This window comes from Belonocnema kinseyi, chromosome 5, assembly GCF_010883055.1.
Source record: "Belonocnema kinseyi isolate 2016_QV_RU_SX_M_011 chromosome 5, B_treatae_v1, whole genome shotgun sequence".
In the NCBI taxonomy this organism is placed as follows: domain Eukaryota; kingdom Metazoa; phylum Arthropoda; class Insecta; order Hymenoptera; family Cynipidae; genus Belonocnema; species Belonocnema kinseyi.
In genome coordinates, this window is record NC_046661.1 from 52,072,204 (window position 1) to 52,092,020 (window position 19,817).

The 19,817-nt window shown below is 35.3% G+C and overlaps 1 protein-coding gene across 3 annotated transcripts in view; it reads right to left on the bottom strand.

Moving 5' to 3' along the window:
- The window catches only part of LOC117173240 (carboxypeptidase D-like), a 43,086-nt gene that overhangs the window by 4,004 nt on the left and 19,265 nt on the right, over positions 1-19,817 (bottom strand). For 2 of the 3 annotated variants that reach the window (XM_033361702.1, XM_033361701.1), the window contains exons 8-14: positions 6,803-7,314; positions 4,136-4,603; positions 3,802-4,073; positions 3,457-3,631; positions 2,137-2,507; positions 1,922-2,063; positions 858-1,791 (exon numbers count right to left, since the gene is read on the bottom strand). In XM_033361702.1, the coding sequence (XP_033217593.1) occupies positions 858-1,791; positions 1,922-2,063; positions 2,137-2,507; positions 3,457-3,631; positions 3,802-4,073; positions 4,136-4,603; positions 6,803-7,314 (2,874 nt within the window). The remainder of the gene's footprint in view (positions 1-857; positions 1,792-1,921; positions 2,064-2,136; positions 2,508-3,456; positions 3,632-3,801; positions 4,074-4,135; positions 4,604-6,802; positions 7,315-19,817) is intronic. The other variant, XM_033361703.1, reaches the window with a different exon arrangement.

Genomic DNA, 19,817 nt, shown 5'->3' on the forward strand with positions numbered 1-19,817 from the left:
GTCATTTCCACCTTAACATATCGTCGCCACATTTTGAGCCAAGACATTCCCGATGATAGCTGCAGGGCGTGCCATACACACCCCGAGCATTTAGCTCACATAATATCTAGTTGTCCAACACACGCGGGAACGACCTAAATTTAAAGGCACAATGCGGCACTAAGAGTACTTTATTACCATCTCTGTCACTCCTGCGGCATTCACCTTAATATCGCTTCCTCTAAATGCTCCTAGGGAAATTGAGTCAATTGTCGAGAATGGGAAGTGCCGCATATACTGGAACTTTATATTCCCGACAATTGTTTCTGTTGCTCACTCGAGGCCTCACATGGTTCTTCTTGACTTGGAGAAGCGAACCATGTTCGTTATCGAATTTTCGGCACCAGCTGACAAAAACATCATAGCCAAGGAGAATAAAAAGAAAGAGAGGTATCGAGACCTTATAAGGGAGTTGCAACGATTGTACCCGGAATATTCTGTTAAACTGATCGTCCTTATCATTGGCGCTCTTGGAGGTGCCAAGCTTTCACTTGCTAATAGCCTAAAAAGAATCCCTGCGTGTCAACAATATGCTAGAACACTTGCGGGAAAAATGCAGAAGGCGGTTGTCCTTGGATCACTCCGTGTTCTTAGGGCGTACGAGGCTTTTGCTGATTCGTCGCATTGATTTCTTTACAGACTGTAACCGCCTATCTCACGGTTGTGAGACGTAGTTATGGCTGAAATTTTACCGCAATTTCGCTGGAAGCGGGTGCAATTATTCAGATTAGCACCCGCTCCCGGCGAAATCCTGCGGTTGTCCTTATGACAAATTTTTAATTATATATATATATAATTAATACGTTAAATTATCTCACCTTTCTCTGTGCATTTTGAATTCATTGCAGGATTGTGCTTGTTGTAATCGGATGCCAAATCCTTCAAAATCTCCTCAGATTCATTACTAGATGGGATATTGATTTTCCGATCTCCAGTTTTCAGATTCACCGACAAAATTGGATTGACCTCCCCTAGCCAGTCTATAATCATTTGAGCATCTTTATTAAGTGGGTCTGCAAATCTTAAATCGTTTTCAGAAACTCCTGAGCAGCTAGGTTTTTTCTCAGCAATATAATAAACCTCGGGAAGGAAGTAGAGATCCACTTTCTGCAGAAAATTCGTCATTCGTTTACTTTTCTCACGATTTTCGAGAATATAAGTCGCTAAATAAGTAAGAACTTTGGAAGTGAGCGGATCTCCGGGACCGATTCCTGAGAAGAAAGCTATGGAGGGTTTCGTGATTTTATCCTGCTTCGATACAGAGATTCTGAAACTATTCATTTGATTTCCCGCTGAGGTTCTTCCGATACTCTTATATTCTGTAATTCGGGGATATTGAGCGTTAAGGCTTTTGAGAATTACTGCAGTTTCGCTCGGAATATCTGCGCTTGACTTTGTGGATGTTGATAATGCTGATTGTTTTAAAATTACTTTCAAATTGCTGACCTCGTTATCATTTACGTGGAGAGCTACTGTCTGCTTCTCATAACCTTCGGATGAAAAGATCAGTGTATAGTCTCCAGGGAGGAGAGTTAAGAGGAAATATGCCATGTTCTTGGAAACTTTGTAGGTTTCATCGCCTATTTGAACTTTAGCATTGCGAAGTGGTTCTCCGGCTTTGTTTTGCACAATGGCTCGAACTCCCGTCACTAGCGACTGAAGAAGCTCCATCAATGGTTGTAGATTCTCTCGCCAAAGGATTGGAATCGTATTTCCTGGAGGGTATTTGCAGCAGGAAAGCGAGATCGTTATCTGCAAGTAAATAAATAGTTTAAAAGAGTTATGCGCATACTTTAAAATTATGATTTAAAGTTTCTCATTGCAGGGGATTGCTGGCAATCCGAATGAAGCATTTATTTTAATTTCTTTAAAATTAACTTACCACAGGAACATTAAACTTATTCTTGATATATTCTCTAGCAATAGCAAGTCCGTTACTCCTCTCTTCACATATTTTCAGGGCGACAGAATCTTTAAACTTATTAGAAAGAGTTTTGTAGACTTTTAAGTTATCGTCCGTGTACCTAATCAGAAATAAATAATTGAAGGATGTCTGCTTAAATAAATGTTTTTCTTTAAACTTGAAATTCTGCTCACCCAACTTCAGCAGAACCGCCACCGAGAATAACCAAGGCATCTAATTTTTCAGTCTTTAATAGTTTTTTAAAAGCTTTTGTAATTGAATCAATTTCATATGTCTTGTTTTCACTCGCTACTATATTCTGACCCACTTCGTCATTAAGTTCGTGATTGCAAGTTTCGGGTACTTTCTCAAACCCTGGATCAACGCCGGGTAAAAAATGCAATACTGCGTTGGCTAAAAGTTTTTTAATGGGTGGCTCACCAATATCATAGCCCATCAAAATATGAGTCGCTATCCGCAGCCAAATCTCTCTTCCGGCTGGCTGAGTGGCGAATAATCCACCCACTAGTCCGATATGTAATTTGTTTTCTTCCGGAGAACCAACCTAATACCGAATAACTTACTTATGTATAGTGTCATGTACACCAGGATCCAGGGTGTCCACTCAAAGACTTAGAAAAAATTTCAGGTAGACTCTCGACATATTGTACAATTTAAAAAGTTATAAATTGAGAACTTTGAAATTGTGGACGTTCCGAATTAAACAATTTCAAATTAAAACCTTCAAAATTTAACAACTTAACATTAGGAATGTCTGAAACTGTAAAATTTCGAAATTCAATTGAAGAAACTTTAAAGAATTTCGAAATTAACTCGTTTAGTATCAAATTATTACATATGATATCAAGTGCTATTAAAAATCAAAATGAAGGAGGCTTGGGCGTTTAAAAAATAACCACTGACTGCTCTAAAACTTAGAGATTATCTAAATAAAGTAAGACAAATTCATTTGGAAAAAATAAATTCATACTATTTTTGACGTCATTTTCGAAAATATCGCTACCGAAAAAGTGTCAATATAACACGTAGTCTTATGGGACTCCTGAAAAAAATAAATTAAACTCCGGGACATAAAAACAAGGGGTTGGCGACTTTAATCAAGAGAAAATTACGTGAAAAGACGTCACGTTCACACGAGGCACTTAAGTGAAACCAATACATTTTTACTATTGCTGTTTTTTGCGACTTTTTCGCGTATTATTACTCTTCTACTTAGATGGGATTGTAATACGTATAATTTAAAAAAAAGTAGCAATAAGCACTCATATAAAACGTGCGCCTCACTTCATACGACACCAAACGCCCAAGCGTTCCTAATCAAATTCCCCGTCAACTAATAAATTCACTCTGAAATTCCGGTTGTTTCCCTGTCTCAAAAAATCTCATCCATTTCCCAGTTACTCTGTCAAATGGCCATCCTGATTCCAGTAATAAAACTTCAGCTGATGCTTAATTTTAATTAAATAATTGATATAATTTATTCAATTACTTACGTTTTCAGTCAATTTCAAAGAATGGATAGCAGTAGTTATTGCAGAATCATTCACTCTATATTCGGCAACGTTTTCGTGACGTAGTTCCAATTGCTTTATTCTGGCATTCAGTTCATTATTTTTTAGATATCCTATTCCCAAATTCGCCATAAGGCGGAAGTCATGAGCAGAAGACCTTAAAATATTAAATTCTTATAGTTTACCGGCACTAAGTTCATTATTTTTTAGATGTCCTATTCCCAAATTCGCCATAAGACGGAAGTCGTGAGCAGAATATCTTAAAACGTTAAATTCTTATAATTTACAGTAGAGAAGGGATTTAAAAGCAGGTATACACAATCCTACCAGTGAGAGGAATCATCTCGCATTAGAGTAAAGTCAAGTGTGACTTCACCAGGAAGTTCTGAAGAATCTGCAGGAACAGTAACAATTCGGGTCTCAGCTTCATATCCAGGAGCAGAGGCTGTAATATTATAAGTACCTGGAATCAAAATTCGCCAGTAGTCTCCATCCTCGGCTGAGTAAATGACATGATCAATTCCTTTTACGGAGATGCTTGCGCGTGCAATTTTTCCACCAATTGAAGAATGAACTGATCCGTGGACACCCTTCCTAGCCTGTAAAATTAATAAAATGCTTGGATTCTTATTTAAACATGCACAGTAGATCTCAAACTTACCATTTCGATGAAGGCCAAAAGTGGTTCTCTATTTTCCAGCCAAAACTGGGGTAATTTATCCGCAGTCGGAAATTTAGTACATCCCAACTCCAGCGTTATCTCGAAGGCATTGCTCTTGAGATAGTTGTAATCCTGCATCCCTCCAGGCACAGAATACCATGCAGCGCCATTTGTGACTCCATCTTTAAATGAGTCTTGGAGGACGCCCCCTCCTGCTGTTCCAGGGAATGGAGGGCAACCACGACCAATGTGCATCCTAGGGTGAGTTTTCGAGTAAACTAAAGATATAATTTTGAAAACCTCATTGTCTGGACTTAAGTTAACGCCACCCGTAACACCATAGGGATAATCATCGTACGGATAGTTCGCTACTAAAGCACCACCATGAAGGTTGGCGGACAGGACAAATGGAATTTCTGATATCCATTTCATTACCGCTTCTGTCTCCGGTTCTGGTTTCACGTTGTCCTAAATAATAAAACTATTATCACATTCACAAAATTTCAAATTGCAAGTAAATAAATCAAACAGGAGAAGGACTTAATCTATTTTCGAAAAGCGCTGCGGTTGCAGCAAACGTGGCAATTCTTGGGTGAGAGCAATTCGGGTTTAAAATAGTATTTTCAGTTATTTCTTACAATTCAAACAACTCTGGCGAAAGTTTCGGATTGACAAATTCCTATCCGTATGAATACTCTTTATTGCGACATCTGTATCCGAACCGATCAGTTTGATTTCATGCTAATCCGATATCGAACCAAAGATTCCTATTGGACTAAATCCGAACTAAACAGGTTGGCATCGTGATAAAAATCCTATGTAATTCTTCGTCGGTGGAGAGGGTTAAAAAGGTTAACGAGAATAAAAAAAAAACGTTAACTTTCTTCAGCTTCTCTGCTGACCTCCGATTAGTCCAGATACAGTTGGACTTATCGTAGTCAATTTAACATAAATTACCACAAATGTTCGGTCATTGTCATTTATGAAATACATTTCGAAAATTGCAAGCAATTTTTTGTCATTTATAGTAACTTTCGATCAAGATGGGTACAAAGTTTTTCTTCAGTTTAATATTGGATTCATTCAAAGTGGGCGCTCGGATTACCAAGGATGTAAACGTAGATTCGGATGGAGAAAGATTGAAACATCTTTTCAGATAAGCCCAATATTCATTGGGATTTGGCGCGCGAATTGGAAAGGATTGCAAAATCTTTCCGGACGAGCCTTGGATTCAATCTGATTGCATGCACGAATTGAAAAGGATTGAAAGATGGATTCGGATTGGTGTTAAATTTAATTTAGCATTAGTGTAGGGCTTCTGACGGATTTCAGTGTATTTACGAATGAGTCTCAAATTAATTCGGATTGGGCATGTTATGATTGAAAGGAATTCAAAGTTTTTGTTGGTTTATTTAGTGTCGAATTCATTCGGATTGGGTGCACGGATTAAATAGTTTTGATTAGTGGGTTTGGATTAGTTACGGAATGAAATTAGCGTTGACGGTCTTATAGAAAATTGTACCGGATGAGTCCCGGTTTCGTTCTGATTTGACGCGTTATGATTTAAAATAATTTAATGGTAGTTTCGGATTCAATAGGATTAGAGTGATTAAATTGATGGGTTGAAAAGATGTAAGAGGTTGGTTCGAATTAAATTTAGTGTTGGCGCATGGATTGAGTAGGAAGGAAAAGTTTACCCGATGCCAGCTTCGGATTTATTAAGATTGGCGCGCATGTACTGAAAAGCTTTGAAAGGTGGTACCGATTAAAGTTGGTGCTGATGCCCGGATAGAAAGATCTTTCAGGATGAACCTCGGATTTCTTCGGATTGAATTTGGTATGATGCACGGATTGAGAATGATTGGGAACTTTCTCGGACGCACAATTTGGAATAGTTCGGATTGTTTCGAAATGAATACCTATCCGAAAAGTTCGCCAGGGAATATACAAATTTTGTCCGACGGATAATGACCATTTTTTCAAGTGAATTGTGCAAATCATATCACGTAATAACGTCATAACAAAAATTTACATTGTCCACTGAAATTATGCGAAATATGCAAAAATATTAAAGAGCAAAATTTGATTAGTTTTTTCACGTTAATTATTAAACTTTTTTAATAATTATTACCTTATTTCAGTTTTCTGATATTGAGTTAGTTAATCAATATGTACTTCAATTCAATAAGGATTCATATTGACTACTCTTATTTAGCAATTATAATGTAAGTTCATATAACTTTAAAAAAAGTGCCTACACAAAGAGAAGTTTGGGAGATTAATTCACGGCACTGCTTCTTGATTTTATCACGTTTTGGGGCGACAACTAAGATCTCGGAACGCTTGCTTTTAAAGCATAGGTCTCAAAGTTTCAGGCATTAGGCTACGCCCCTTTGCTCTCAGTTCTCGAATTCTATGCTTTTAGATCAGAGTCCAAGGCTTTGAAGGACGTAAAAATTGCAGCTCTAAAATCACACGTTTCCGCGAATCAATCTCTTGAAATTTCTCTCAGCGTAAGTAAAAATCTATTATCTCTATTGCCTCCCCCCCCCACCCTAAAACATTCCTTGGAATTCCAAATACATGAAAAAATTCCTCACGAAATGCATATTTGGTTATCTTACCCGCCGGACTATATGTAAAATGACAGAAATTGATTTTGCGTACTTTTGTGCTTCGATACTGATCGGGAAAATTCCGATTAAGGTCAACGTGGTGCGCATTTGTTCTGCCTACTACCCCGTCAATATCACCAACTCGGGAAATTTCATATCCGTCTGGATTCATGCTGGGCATCACATGCAGTCTAACGGTATCCAGTATCCGAGTAACTCTTTCATCATTCTTATAATTCTCGCACAGATACTTTAACAACAGTAAAAGAATTTCTCTTCCAACTACTTCGTTTCCATGCATGTTTCCGATGTACTTCATCTCGGGTTTGCTGGGATTATGTTTACCAGGATTTTTCGTTACTTCCATGACGTATAGTTCTCGGCCTTGAACCGATTGACCTATACTGTAAAGTCTCGTAAGTTTTGGATAATTTTCGTTCAAATCATGCAGGAATTCTTTCATTTGGACGTAGTTGTGATGCACAAATTCAGTGTGGTGGTGAAATCCATACTCATCTCGTGGCCTCGTTATATTTGACAAGAGCTTTCTAGAGAGATGCTGAGCTGCAGATCATAAATTTTATTCAAGAAGGAAGACATAACTAAAAGTAAGAAAGGCTTTTCGTATTTACATAATATAAGTGAACAGAAATAAAAATATCAATTAAATTTTTTTTATAAAAAGAAATGCAACACAAGGTACAGAGAAAGATAATATGAATGCATGCATAAAAGAATATACAAGAAGGAGTTAAAAAAACCACAAGTTCAAAGCAGACACGTTACTTTATTTTCAAGTTTTGACAGTACATTTCACACAACTTCACGATATGCATTTCATACTGACTTTGTTCATAATAGGTAAATTTGTGTTTGCAAAATAAGATATTATACAGAAAATAACAAAGATATTTTTCACAATGACTCGCCTGAAAGTTGACTTTTGAGACCTGTAGAGCGCTTCGAAGATGCCCACGTTAACACTTTTTTGCTCAAGGGAAGAAAAATAATTTGAGTGCGTATGCGTTCAGCAGCATCAAAAGTTCCTGGTAAATTAACATAAATTCCCGTAAATTACCAAAGATTAAATATGAGAATTTATGATAATTTACCTGTGACTTTTGATAACTTTGATAACAGTTTTGCTGGACGCATTAATTGTGCTTTAAATTTTGATTTACGTTTCTCCTCTTGGCAGGCAATCTGTTTTTGTTCGATTTGCTCGTTTGTGACGTTGGATACATTAATACTATCTGTTACCAAAAACTTATCGACTCTCGTCATAAACGGTACCGCTTTTTGTCAAAAAAATTAAAGCTTAAATTTCACATAAACGAAACGAAGTTGCCGATTCCTAGGGAAAATTAAGTAACTAGTAGAAAAAGTTGAGGTAACAATTTTCGCAGTTCGTACCATTGCTACCAGAGGCCAGCTTTATGATGGCAAGTTTTTCTGTGGCATCTATTAAGAATACTATTTAATCATTGAATCACAGAAATATTTATCGAAACGTATAGCGATCTTTTTAACAAAAATACATGTGTCAAAGATCACGTTTTATAGTCAAAGTAAATATTTTTAGTGAGTAAAATGTAATGCAATGTGTAGTAGATATCCATAATTACATTTCAAAAATGACGGAGGAACGATTCCTTGTACTTTTGATATATTCAAATTTGCATTTCTCCATACCTTGTGTGCATGACAGTTGCCACTTAATAGTCAGATCTTAGAAGCTAAATATTATTTTTAAGAAGTATGAGAGTTCTTTATGCTTTGCCAACAGAAAGCGATCCGATCCGTTGTATCAGATCAATCGCGCCCTGTAAACACAGAATACACAAGTCAAAGAACAAATTTAGTATCGATAAGCAAACAACATCAATAATGAAAGTTATCAAAGGAAGTTTTCAATTGATTCAGTTGATAGTGAAGGCGATATCAATAATATTCTTGGAAATTTATCAGGGTTCGTAAAAATAACAACAAGAAGTTTTTACTTCTACCGTACACAAAAAAAACCGGCGTCGTATCATAATAGGATCTGGCGTCGGAACCGCTGCCGGAACCCGCGCTGAATCCGGCGTCGGAAACGATGGCGAAACTGTTGACGGTATTCAAGACTGAATCATAATAGGAAGATTTTAAAAAGCCATTAATAAATCTTTCGCAAATTGTCATAATTGGTGTTGAAACTTTGAACAAATTTCCTATTTAGATCAGACGCTAGTTTTTTCAGTAGGGTAAAGCCACAATGATAGTAGTTTCGATAATGAATAAAAAACCTTAAGGGATTTTAAGAATTAAGAAATTTTCCACAACCAGTAAACATTAAGCTTAAAGTGTACAATAACTACAATTAATTGTGTCAAAAAGCGAGAATCTGGCGTTTTTTAACCGAACTTTCTATTTAAAATTCAAATCAACGACTTTGATCTTCAATTGTCAAGACTTTCCTAACTGACAAAAGCATAAGGACCGGAATGAGGGGAGGTGAGAGGAAAACCTCTCTAGGTGATCGGAATGAGTTAAAAAATTCTGTTAAAAAAAACCATGAAGTTTGTAGTAAAGAATACTTTATTTATAAATTCTTTACAACGTGGATGATTCACAAAATTTATGATAAATAATACAATAATTACATAAAATAGGACAAGAATGGTGTACAAATGAGAATATAAAAATATACCTCCTGTAAATTCACTTGTTATCTACTACTAATGTCGATCATTAAAGTAAGCAAAATTAAGCAAAAATAAAAAAGTGCTTCAATTTATTTTATCAAATAAAAACCTCCCCTCCTATAAACAATATCAATAATTACTTTTTTTAAACTAATCAAAAACCTTTTCTATTTTTCATTGACGTTATTATTTCTGCAGATCTCTTAAGTAAATGAGATCATTTTACCGTAATGCTATGGTTTTTAAAAAGGGTGGACAAAGTATTTTGGTGTATTTTATGACATAGTTTTAACAGATTAGATAGAATAGAATAGGATATTAGTGATAGCTCAAAGTCTCCCTAATTGAACGATATGTATATTGTTGTCCTAAACATTTTTTTACGATAGCGCTGATTAAAACGTGCCGAAAAACAAGGTTCTGGAGGACCTTTTTTAAGCCTATACTTTCGAGGCTTCCCAAAACGAGCTGGACATCTTAAAAAATCTGAAAAATTCAAAGACGCTCCTTAAGGTGCCCAGAATGAAATGCAGTTTTTCAAATTTCGAAATCTGAAATTCTTTACTAATTATAGATCGTTTTCCACAAACATATATTGGAAAGAAATAATAGGTACCTCAGAAGGAAGGGGATACCGGCTCACCCACAGGTCAATAGCTGGCAAGGACGTCGCTATCCGCTTCTTTCTGAAATATTCGTACAGGCTTATTTCGCGAAATATTTATCTAATTTATTTTCTTTTTAAGTGTACTTTAATCACGTTACAAAACCGCACATTTTAAGCTATAAAACAATTTCATATAATTTCTTTCCAAGAAAAAAGATATATTTGTGGAAAACGATCTGTAATTAGTAAAAAATGTCATATTTTGAAATTTGGAAAACTGCATTGCATTCTGGACACCTTAAAGAGCGTCATTGCATTTTTCAGATTTTCTTAGATGTCCAGCTTGTTTTGGGAAGCCTCGAAAGTCGAGACATAAAAAAATGCCTCATGAACCTTTTTTTTCGGCACGTTTTACATCAGCGCTATAGTAAAAAATTGCTTAGAACAACAATATACATATCGTTCAATTCGGGAGACTTTAGACTATCATGTGTATTTGGTTAAAATATTCTCCGATTTTTTTTAAAACGAGTTGCGAAGGATCAAACTGAGGGTCGCGTACTTTTGAGTCCGACATTAGTATTTTTGATTGGTTTCAGACTGGAAACATATATTATAACCAGATAAGGCAAATTTTCCATAGAAACAACAGCGGTTCCATTTTGGATATTTTCAGCCAACTCTGATATTTACCATTTACTTTCAAAATCAACCACATCCCCCGAACACCTGATTCGTAACAACGTTGTTAAACAATATTAATTTGATTATGAATAAGAGTTCAAAAAATAGGCCCAAAATTTGTAAATTATTTGAGTCGCTGCCAGTTGATGCAAGTTGGAACAATTAATCGACGGAAATCCTTGTAAAATCCTCAAAGAATTTGCAGAGGCAGTGAATGTTGATCAATCAACTGTTTCTAGATGTCTGTATACAATGGGAATGCTTTAGAACCTGGGCCCCACATGCACTGAACGAACGAGACACAGAGAAACGAAAGACCATATGTAAAATGCTTCTTCAAAGGCCAAAAAAGAAAAGTGTTTTGTATCCTATCATAACTGGCGACAAAAAAGTGGATATCGTGTGATACTATGTGTATCTAGTGTGACATCAAAGGTGTCGCGTATTATGAATAACTGAAAACTTCTCAAAAGATTACTCGCAATTGATAAATAACATAACTGATGCATTTGAAGCAAGCTTCGATATAAAAAACGGCCAGAATGCAAAGACAGACATGACAAGATTATCATTCAGCATGATAACGACCGACCACATGTGGCAAAAGAAGTCAAAGCCTAGTTAGAACGAGAGAATTGGGGAATCCTACCCCAGCCGCCTATCTCCAGATGTTGTATCCGACCACCATATTTTCCGATTGATGCTATCCTCACTTCAGAATTTTGAAAATTTCAAAAAATGGGTTGCTGAATGGATCGCTTCAAAACCAGTGGTTAGAATAAAGTAAGTTCTTATTTTGTTAAAAAAATTGGGATAAGGACCCAAATACATACAGTTTATAAAAGTCTGGCGCCAAAAATTTGTGTATTATTTCAGTTACTTTGAATTATTATTTAAATATCAGTAAGATGTATCTCGAAAGACATAATATTTTGTACATACTTTTTAATTACATTTGGCGCCCAAAATTCACGAAATATTTTTATTTTCAATCTCACAAATCGTATGACTCGTACTCTTACAAAACGTAAATTCTTTTGTGTAACTTAAAATACTTTCCGTTTGGTAACAGTATGAAATAATGAAATTATATTTCATTATTCATACAGTTTATAATAGCCTGGCGCCCAAAATTTGTGAGTTATTTCAGTTACTATGAATTTTTTTTTTTAAATATCTGTAACGTGTATCTCAAAAAACAGAATATTTTTAACATACTTTTTAATTACATTTGGCGCCCAAAATTCACGAATTAGGTTTATTTTTAATCTCATACACCGTATGACTCGTACTATTACAAAACACTAATTCTTTTGTGTATCTCAAAATACTTTCCGTCGTGTGCTCGTATATTTTACTATACATACAGTTTATGATAGCCTGGCGCCCAAAATTGGTGAATTAATTCGTTTAAAATGAATTATTTTTTAAATATCCGTAAGATGTATCTCGAAAGACATAATATTTTTAACATACTTTTTAATTAAATTTGGCGCCCAAAGTTCATGAATTATTTTTATTCTTAATCTCACACATCGTATGACTCGTACTATTACATAACGCTAATTCTTTTGTGTAACTCAAAGTACTTTCCGTTATGAAACAGTATGAGGTAGTTAAATGATATTTCATTATACATACTGTTTACAATGATCTGGCGCGAATTATTTCGTTAAGAATGAATTTTTTTTAAATCTGTAACGTGTATCTCGTAAGAGAGAATATTTTTAACATACTTTTTAATTACATTTGGCGCCCAAAATTCATGAATTAGGTTTATTTTTAATCGCATACACCTTAGGACTCGTACTATTACAAAACGTAAATTCTTTTGTGTAACTCAAAATACTTTCTGTTTGGTAACTGCATTATGTAATTAAATTGTATTTCATTATACATACAGTTTATAATAGCCTGGCGCCTAAAATTTGTGAATTATTACAGTTACTATGAATTATTATTTAAATATGAGTAATATGTATCTCGAAAGACAGAATATTTTTAACATACTTTTTAATTACATTTGGCGCCCAAAGTTCATGAATTATTTTTATTCTCAATCTCACACATTGTATTAGTCGCATTGTTACACAACGCAAATTTTTTTGCGTAACTCAAAATACTTTCCGTTTTATAACAGCATGAAGTAATTAAATTATATTTCATTAAACATAGTTTATAATAGCCTGGCGCCCAAAATTTGTGAATTATTTCAGTTACGATGAATTATTATTTAAATATCAGTAAGATGTATCTCGAAAGACATAATATATTGCACATACTTTTTAATTGCATTTGGCGCCCAAAGCTCATGAATTATTTTTATTCTCAAACTCACACATCGTATGACTCGTACTATTACACAACGCAAATTCTTTTGTGTAAAAGACTTTACGTTGTGTAACAGTATGAGTTAATTAAATGATATTTAATTATACAAGGTTGGTCCCAAAAGTATCGAGCCTACCTTCATATGTCCGCGCCAGAACGTTCGAGCGCCCACTACCGGGTATCAATATAAACTAAAACTCTTCAGGAACTCCCTCTATGCCGCAGTTTTTCTCGAGACTCTTTAGTTTTCCCACAGTGTGCATTTCTGTACGGAGTCTTTGGCGTTCGGCGGATTTGTTTGTTGCTTAAAATGACCGAAAAAGTAGATCAACGAATTTGTATCAAGTTATGCTTTAATATTGGAAAGCCTAGCTCGGAAACAATTGATATGATGAATAAGTCATTTTGGAAAGGAGTGTATGAACGAAGCAAGAATAAAAAAATGGAACAAGCGATTTAAAGATGGCCGCAAGTCCACTAATAGTGATTCTCGCTCTGGTCGACCTGCGAGCGCCGTAACAGAAAACGTTGAGCGAGTGCGATTTATGATTGAAGGAGATCGTCGGTTGTCTATACGCGAACTAGAAAGTGATCTTGCAATACACAAAACTATTGTTTGAAGAATTTTAACCGAGATTTGGGAATGACTCGCGTGTGTGCGAAATTCATCCCAAAATTGCTAACGGCCGAGCAGAAGAATCTTCGCTTTGAAACCGCTCAGGACACTTTGAAATGGTTTCTAATGACGAAAATGAACTCAAGAAAATTATTACTAGTGATCAATCATGGGCTTACGGCTATTTATCAGAATCAAAGCGACAGTTTTCACAGTGGAAGCATTCTGAATCGCCAAGGCCAAAAAAACCGTCATAGTCGGAGCAAAGCTAAGACGATGTTGACAGTTTTCTTTGATTATGAAGGTGTTGTGCACCACGAATATTATCCGAGAGGACAACCGATCACTAAAGAATTTTACGTTGAAGTATTAAAAAGATTGCGTAATGCAATAAGATGAAAACGGCTACATTTTTGGTCAAGCGGTGATCGGCTGCTTTGCCACGACAATGCGCGAACGCAACAAGCCTTCACGCGATGTGCATTCTTTTTTTTATCTACGTGTTTTGTTTCCGTGTGTTGTTCACGTGTTACATCCTTTTATGTTTTCTTTGCGTACTCTTGTGTGAACGTGTGTGTATTGTGAGGATTCATTTTTCTTACAAGAAAAACGAGAAATGCCGAGTAAAAAGTGAGTGAAATTTTCAAGGCAGTGTATAGATGTATCGAACCTTGTGCAGCAATATTTTACAAAGCACCAAGTCGTACAGCTTCGCCAGCCTCCATATGGTCCCGACATAGCTCCCCGTGACATTTGGCTCTTTCCCACTTTAAAAACGCCGCTCAAAGGACACCACTTCGATGACAAAGAGACAGTTGAAACTAATGCGGCGAATGCACTGAAGGCAATTCCGAAAACTGACTTCCAGGACTGCTTCAGAAAGTGGAAACATTACTGGGAGCGTGACGTTCAATTAAATGGGAACTACTTTGAAGGACGTCACTCACCGGACGATAAAGAATAACATCAGTGAGTATATATGAAGTTAGGCTCGATACTTTTGCGACAAACCTCGTGCAAACTGTTTAAAATAACCTGGCGCCCAAAATTTGTGAATTATTTCGTTTAGAATAATTTTTTAAATGTGTAACGTGCATCTCGCAAAAGATAATATTTTCAACCTACTTTTTAATTACATTTGGCGCCCAAAATTCACGAATTACGTTTATTTTAAATCTCATACAATGTATGACTCATACTGTTATACAACGCAAACCCCTTGGTGTAACTTAAGACTTTCGCTGTGCAACAATACGATATCATGAAATAATATATCATTAAACATACCTTTAAAATAACCTGGCGCCCAAGATTTGCGAACTATTTCGTTCAGAATGAAATATTTAATAAAATGTGTAACATGTATCTTATGGTATCAAAAAAAAATCACATTTGAGAAATTTTAACGGGTTTGTTGGCCAAATCGTTCTCGTAGGCAAATAAATTTATCCTTTTTTTTATTTCGAAAAAATATATTTTTAGAACTCGCTCCGGCCAATTTCATGTCTTATGAAGTTTAACATGTAAAATGTTGCCTATTTTTATTTCTTCGAGTTTGGGCAGGAAATTATGAGTCAATTTATTTGACATTTGTTTTTTTTTTGTTCACTTATCAGTGAATATTGCATTTATCGCAAAAAAAAAATTAAACGCTAAATTTACATTCAGTAACGTTTAAGAAAAGCTTATGCAAAATTACACATGTAAGTTGAACACCGGCTGCAGGAAGTGCAGGTGGACGGCTGCAAAAAAAGTTGACCCTCGCTTGGTCCACTCATTGTGCAACGTATTTGCTGCGATCCTAAGCTGCGGTCACTGACAATTAATAGAATGGCAAAGTAATAATAAGTTAATAAATCTATAGTTGCTCTCTGGGTTACACCTGTAGTTGGTGTTAGGACTTCTCTGCTATAAATCAGGGAACTTTAAAGCCTAGAGCGAGTTCTAAAAGTATTTTTGTTTGAAAATCAAAAAATAGACATACATTTATTTGCCTACGAGAACGATTTGGCCAACATGCTCGTTACAATTTCTCCAATGAGATTTTTTGGGCCACCTTAATGTATCTTGAAAGAGAGAATATTTTTAACATACTTTTCAATTACATTTGGCGCCCAAAATTCATGAATTATTTATATTCTCAATCTCACACATCGTATGACTCGTACTGTTACAAAATGCACATTCTTATGTGTAACTCAAAAGACTTTCCGCTGTGTAACAGCATCAAGCAATTAAATTATATTTCAATATACATACTGTTTAACATAACCTGGCGTCTAAAATTTGTAAATGATTTTATTTAAAATGAATTATTATTTAAATATCTGTAAAGTGTATCTTGAAAGACATAATATTTTAAACACACTTTTTAATTACTTTTGGCGCCCAAAATTAACGAATTATGTTTATTCTCGATCTCATACGCTGTATGACTGCTACTGTTATACAACGCAAATTCTTTTGTGAAAACCAAAAGACTTCCGTTGTGCAACAATACGAGATCATGAGATTATATTTCATTATATATACTGTTTAAAACAACCTGGCGCTCATAAGTTGTAAATTATTTCGTTTAGAATGAAATATTTTTTTAAATCTATAACGTGTATCTCGAATGAGAGAATATTTTTGACCTACTTTTTAATTACATTTAGCGCCAAAAATTCATAAATTATTTTTATTTTCAATCTCACACATTGCATGACTCGTACTGTTACAAGACGCAAATTCTTTTGTGTAACTCCAAAAACTTTCCGTTGTGTAACAGCATGAAGTTAAAATTATATTTCATTATACATAATGTTTAATATAACCTCGCACCCAGAATTTGTGAATAATTTTATTTAGAATGAATTATTATTTAAATATCAGTAAGATGTATCTCGAAAGACATAATATTTTGAACATACTTTTTAATTACATTTGGCGCCCAAAATTCACGAATTATGTTTATTCTCAATCTCACGCATCGTATCACTCGTACTGTTACACAACGCTCATTCTTTTGTGTAACTCAAAAGACTTTCCTTTGTGTAACAATATGAGCTAATTAAATCATATTTCATTATGCATACAGTTTATAATAGCCTGACGCCCAAAATTTATGAATTATTTCAGTTACTATGAATTATTTTTTTTAAATATCTGTAACGTGTATCTCGAAAGACAGAATATTTTTATCATACTTTTTAATTACATTTGGCGCCCAAAAATCATGAATTATTTTTATTCTCAGTCTCACACACCGTATGACTCGTACTATTACACTAAGCGAATTCTTTTGTGTAGCTCAAAAGACTTTCCGCTGTGTAACAGTATGAGGTAATTAAATTAAATTATAAATACTATTTAAAATAACCTGCCGCCCAAAATTGGTGAAATATTTTGTTAAGAATGAATTATTTTTTAAATATGTGTAACGCGTATCTCGAAAAACAGACCAATTTCAACATACTTTTTAATTACATATGACGCCCAAAATTCATTAATTATTTTTATTCTCAATCTCACACATCGTATGATTCGTACTGTCGGAAAACGCAATTTCTTTTGTGTCTCTCAAAAGATGCAATAATTTTTTTCGTCGTCGATGTTTTCACGAAGAAGCTTGTCAATTACGTTTTACAAGAGCTTCTATTAAAAGATTATTTGACATAAGCAACAACATCTAGCATGCGTAATAAGTGCTTCGCTGAAACTTTCATTTAATTTTACTGCAGAAATGTACTATAAAACCATTGTAATCGTTATGAATATTCTTCTGTGCTATTAGAAACTAAAATCTTGTTAATTTTTAACAGTCGAATATCTAGTAAAACATAACGAATTTTGAATAAAGAATTATAGTTGATATTTCTGAGTTGACTTGTAATGTTGCAGTTTTAACTCGGCTTTATCTCTGATTTAACTCTTCTCGCTTTTAGGTTATTTGCTTGTTGCAAAGTTTATGTAACATTGATGATCTGATGAAAATTTCCGTAGTACTGCTTTTCTTCGTTGCGACGGTATGCGTTTAAATTTTTTTATTTTTAAAATTTATAAATTGCAATTATTTCGAACATACGATGATTATTAATTATAGTTTGAAATGCTTCCCTCTTATTTTATTGCGAAAATCCCGCTTTTGTTCTGTGTGTATGCATAAGGATTTCAGACCCCACGCCACTCTGCCAACGATGAGCGTGAACCGAAAGTCGTCAGCAGAGTTATTATTTTCATTCTTTCTTTCTTTCTGAGTTTAGCGGTTTAATGGTAAATTATTCCTTTCGGATAAAAGGGGGAGATTAAACATTCTTTTACAATTTCAAATTTATTTTGTTCGGTGTTTAATTAAGTCTATGCTCACAACCCAAATCTATGTATAAGAGGTGAAGTAGCCGGAATGTTGCGTCGCAACACAGTTTAGAATTTAAGTTATCATGCTCGTTTCAAACGATGAAGTGTAGCTCTATCTGCCGAAAGGTCGAAGAGAAATAGGGGACCGACTTTGGCGCCGAACCGAGTCGTCGTTTTCCAGTCAGGTAGTACGCTTTCGTCCGTCGTTCAGCACACCAAAGAATCGCTCGGCCCGCGCGCCATAAGCCGACTAAGCAACTCGCGAGTCAGTACTCATTGAGTAGTCGTCCAGAATACTGCTATTCGTTCGTGTAGTATTTCAATCATATCGAAATCAAATAATCGGTCCGCGCAGAGCTCCGCCGCGACCTATCGCCTACTCGGCATGACTATAGTACACCCCACTGATTCATATAGAAGGAATCAGGATGCAATCACCGTCGCGATCTAATTAAATCAAATCACTCGAACTTAACAGCGTGTGTGTGCGACGCCATCGCCGCGACCATCGTCAATCGCAATCATTAACTATCAATTCCTCATTGTACTTCTGTGTATTTCACTTTAATAAATCAGGGTTTTTTATGCTAGCATGGCTTTTTCCCTTACACATTTGTATTATTTCAAAGTCCTTCAAATCGCGCGATAGTGGATAAGTTTAGTGCTTCATTATTAATGGGATCGTCGGCGTGGGAATAAAATCTTAAAACACAACGAAAAATAACTCGCTGAACATCCTAAGGCTAGGCGAGTCGACAAAACAAGGAACTCCGAAGTAGGACTCACTATATATTTTTTCAAAGTACAAATCAGTTGACTTGCTTCATACGTGCAATTATAAATTTTCAACATACTGCCTGAAAGTTTAAGGACGGGATTTGAAGAGTAAGTGTGTGTGTGGGGGAACTGCCCAGGTTCTAGTCAGTCGCTATCGTCTTTCATCTTATTCGTCTCGTTTAAACACGTGTCGTATCTACGACCAAACCGTCGGAGCTCCCTCGCGTCCGTTCTCGACTTCAACGAAGTTTATCTGCCTAGTCGCAAAACACGGCCTCGTCGGCAAAATCTTTCTTACGCTCATCGAGCAATGAGAAAATCTAATCAAAATAGAAACAGACGCATTGAGAGGTGCATGTGTGTGAGATATCAGCGCGTCCGGTTCATTTCCGATCAAAAATCATATTCAATAGATCTACAATGTGCATTTCCTTTGGCGTGTTTCAATAAACTAGAGGTTTTATGCTAAAAAGCTTCTCCCCTAAAATCAGTCTTGTGATTTCAACGAACCAAATCAATAAACAAATTTAACCTAAAAATAAGACACGCGGTTTTCAAATCAGTTAGAATAGAAACTTAAGTGTTCAATCTTAAAACCCTAAAACTAAACTGCCAAGCCACCTAGGGCAAAGCAATTAGTGAATCAAAATACCAAGGAAAAAATTTAATAAATTTTTCTGGGCATTAAGTGACAAAAAAGGAAGAAATGGCACAGAGAATTTTTGGACTTCTAAGCAAGACCGGGATAGGACCTAGTAATGATTTCTCTTTTCTCCTAATTTGTTTATCTATATTGAGTGATTTTTGCATGTGTAGTCTGTTTAAGTTACCATAGTGTGGGTGAGAATCACAGTAATTAAATTAGACGAGGAGCATGTCGTGGTTCTGCTCCCCCGTATAAAATCATGTGAACCGCAGCCATATAAAAATATATGGGTGATTCCATGCAGGATTTACATTCAAAATTTTAATTGACGCGAATTATTTTTTTTAATATTCTTTGATGAAAAATAAAGGACACGTATTTTTT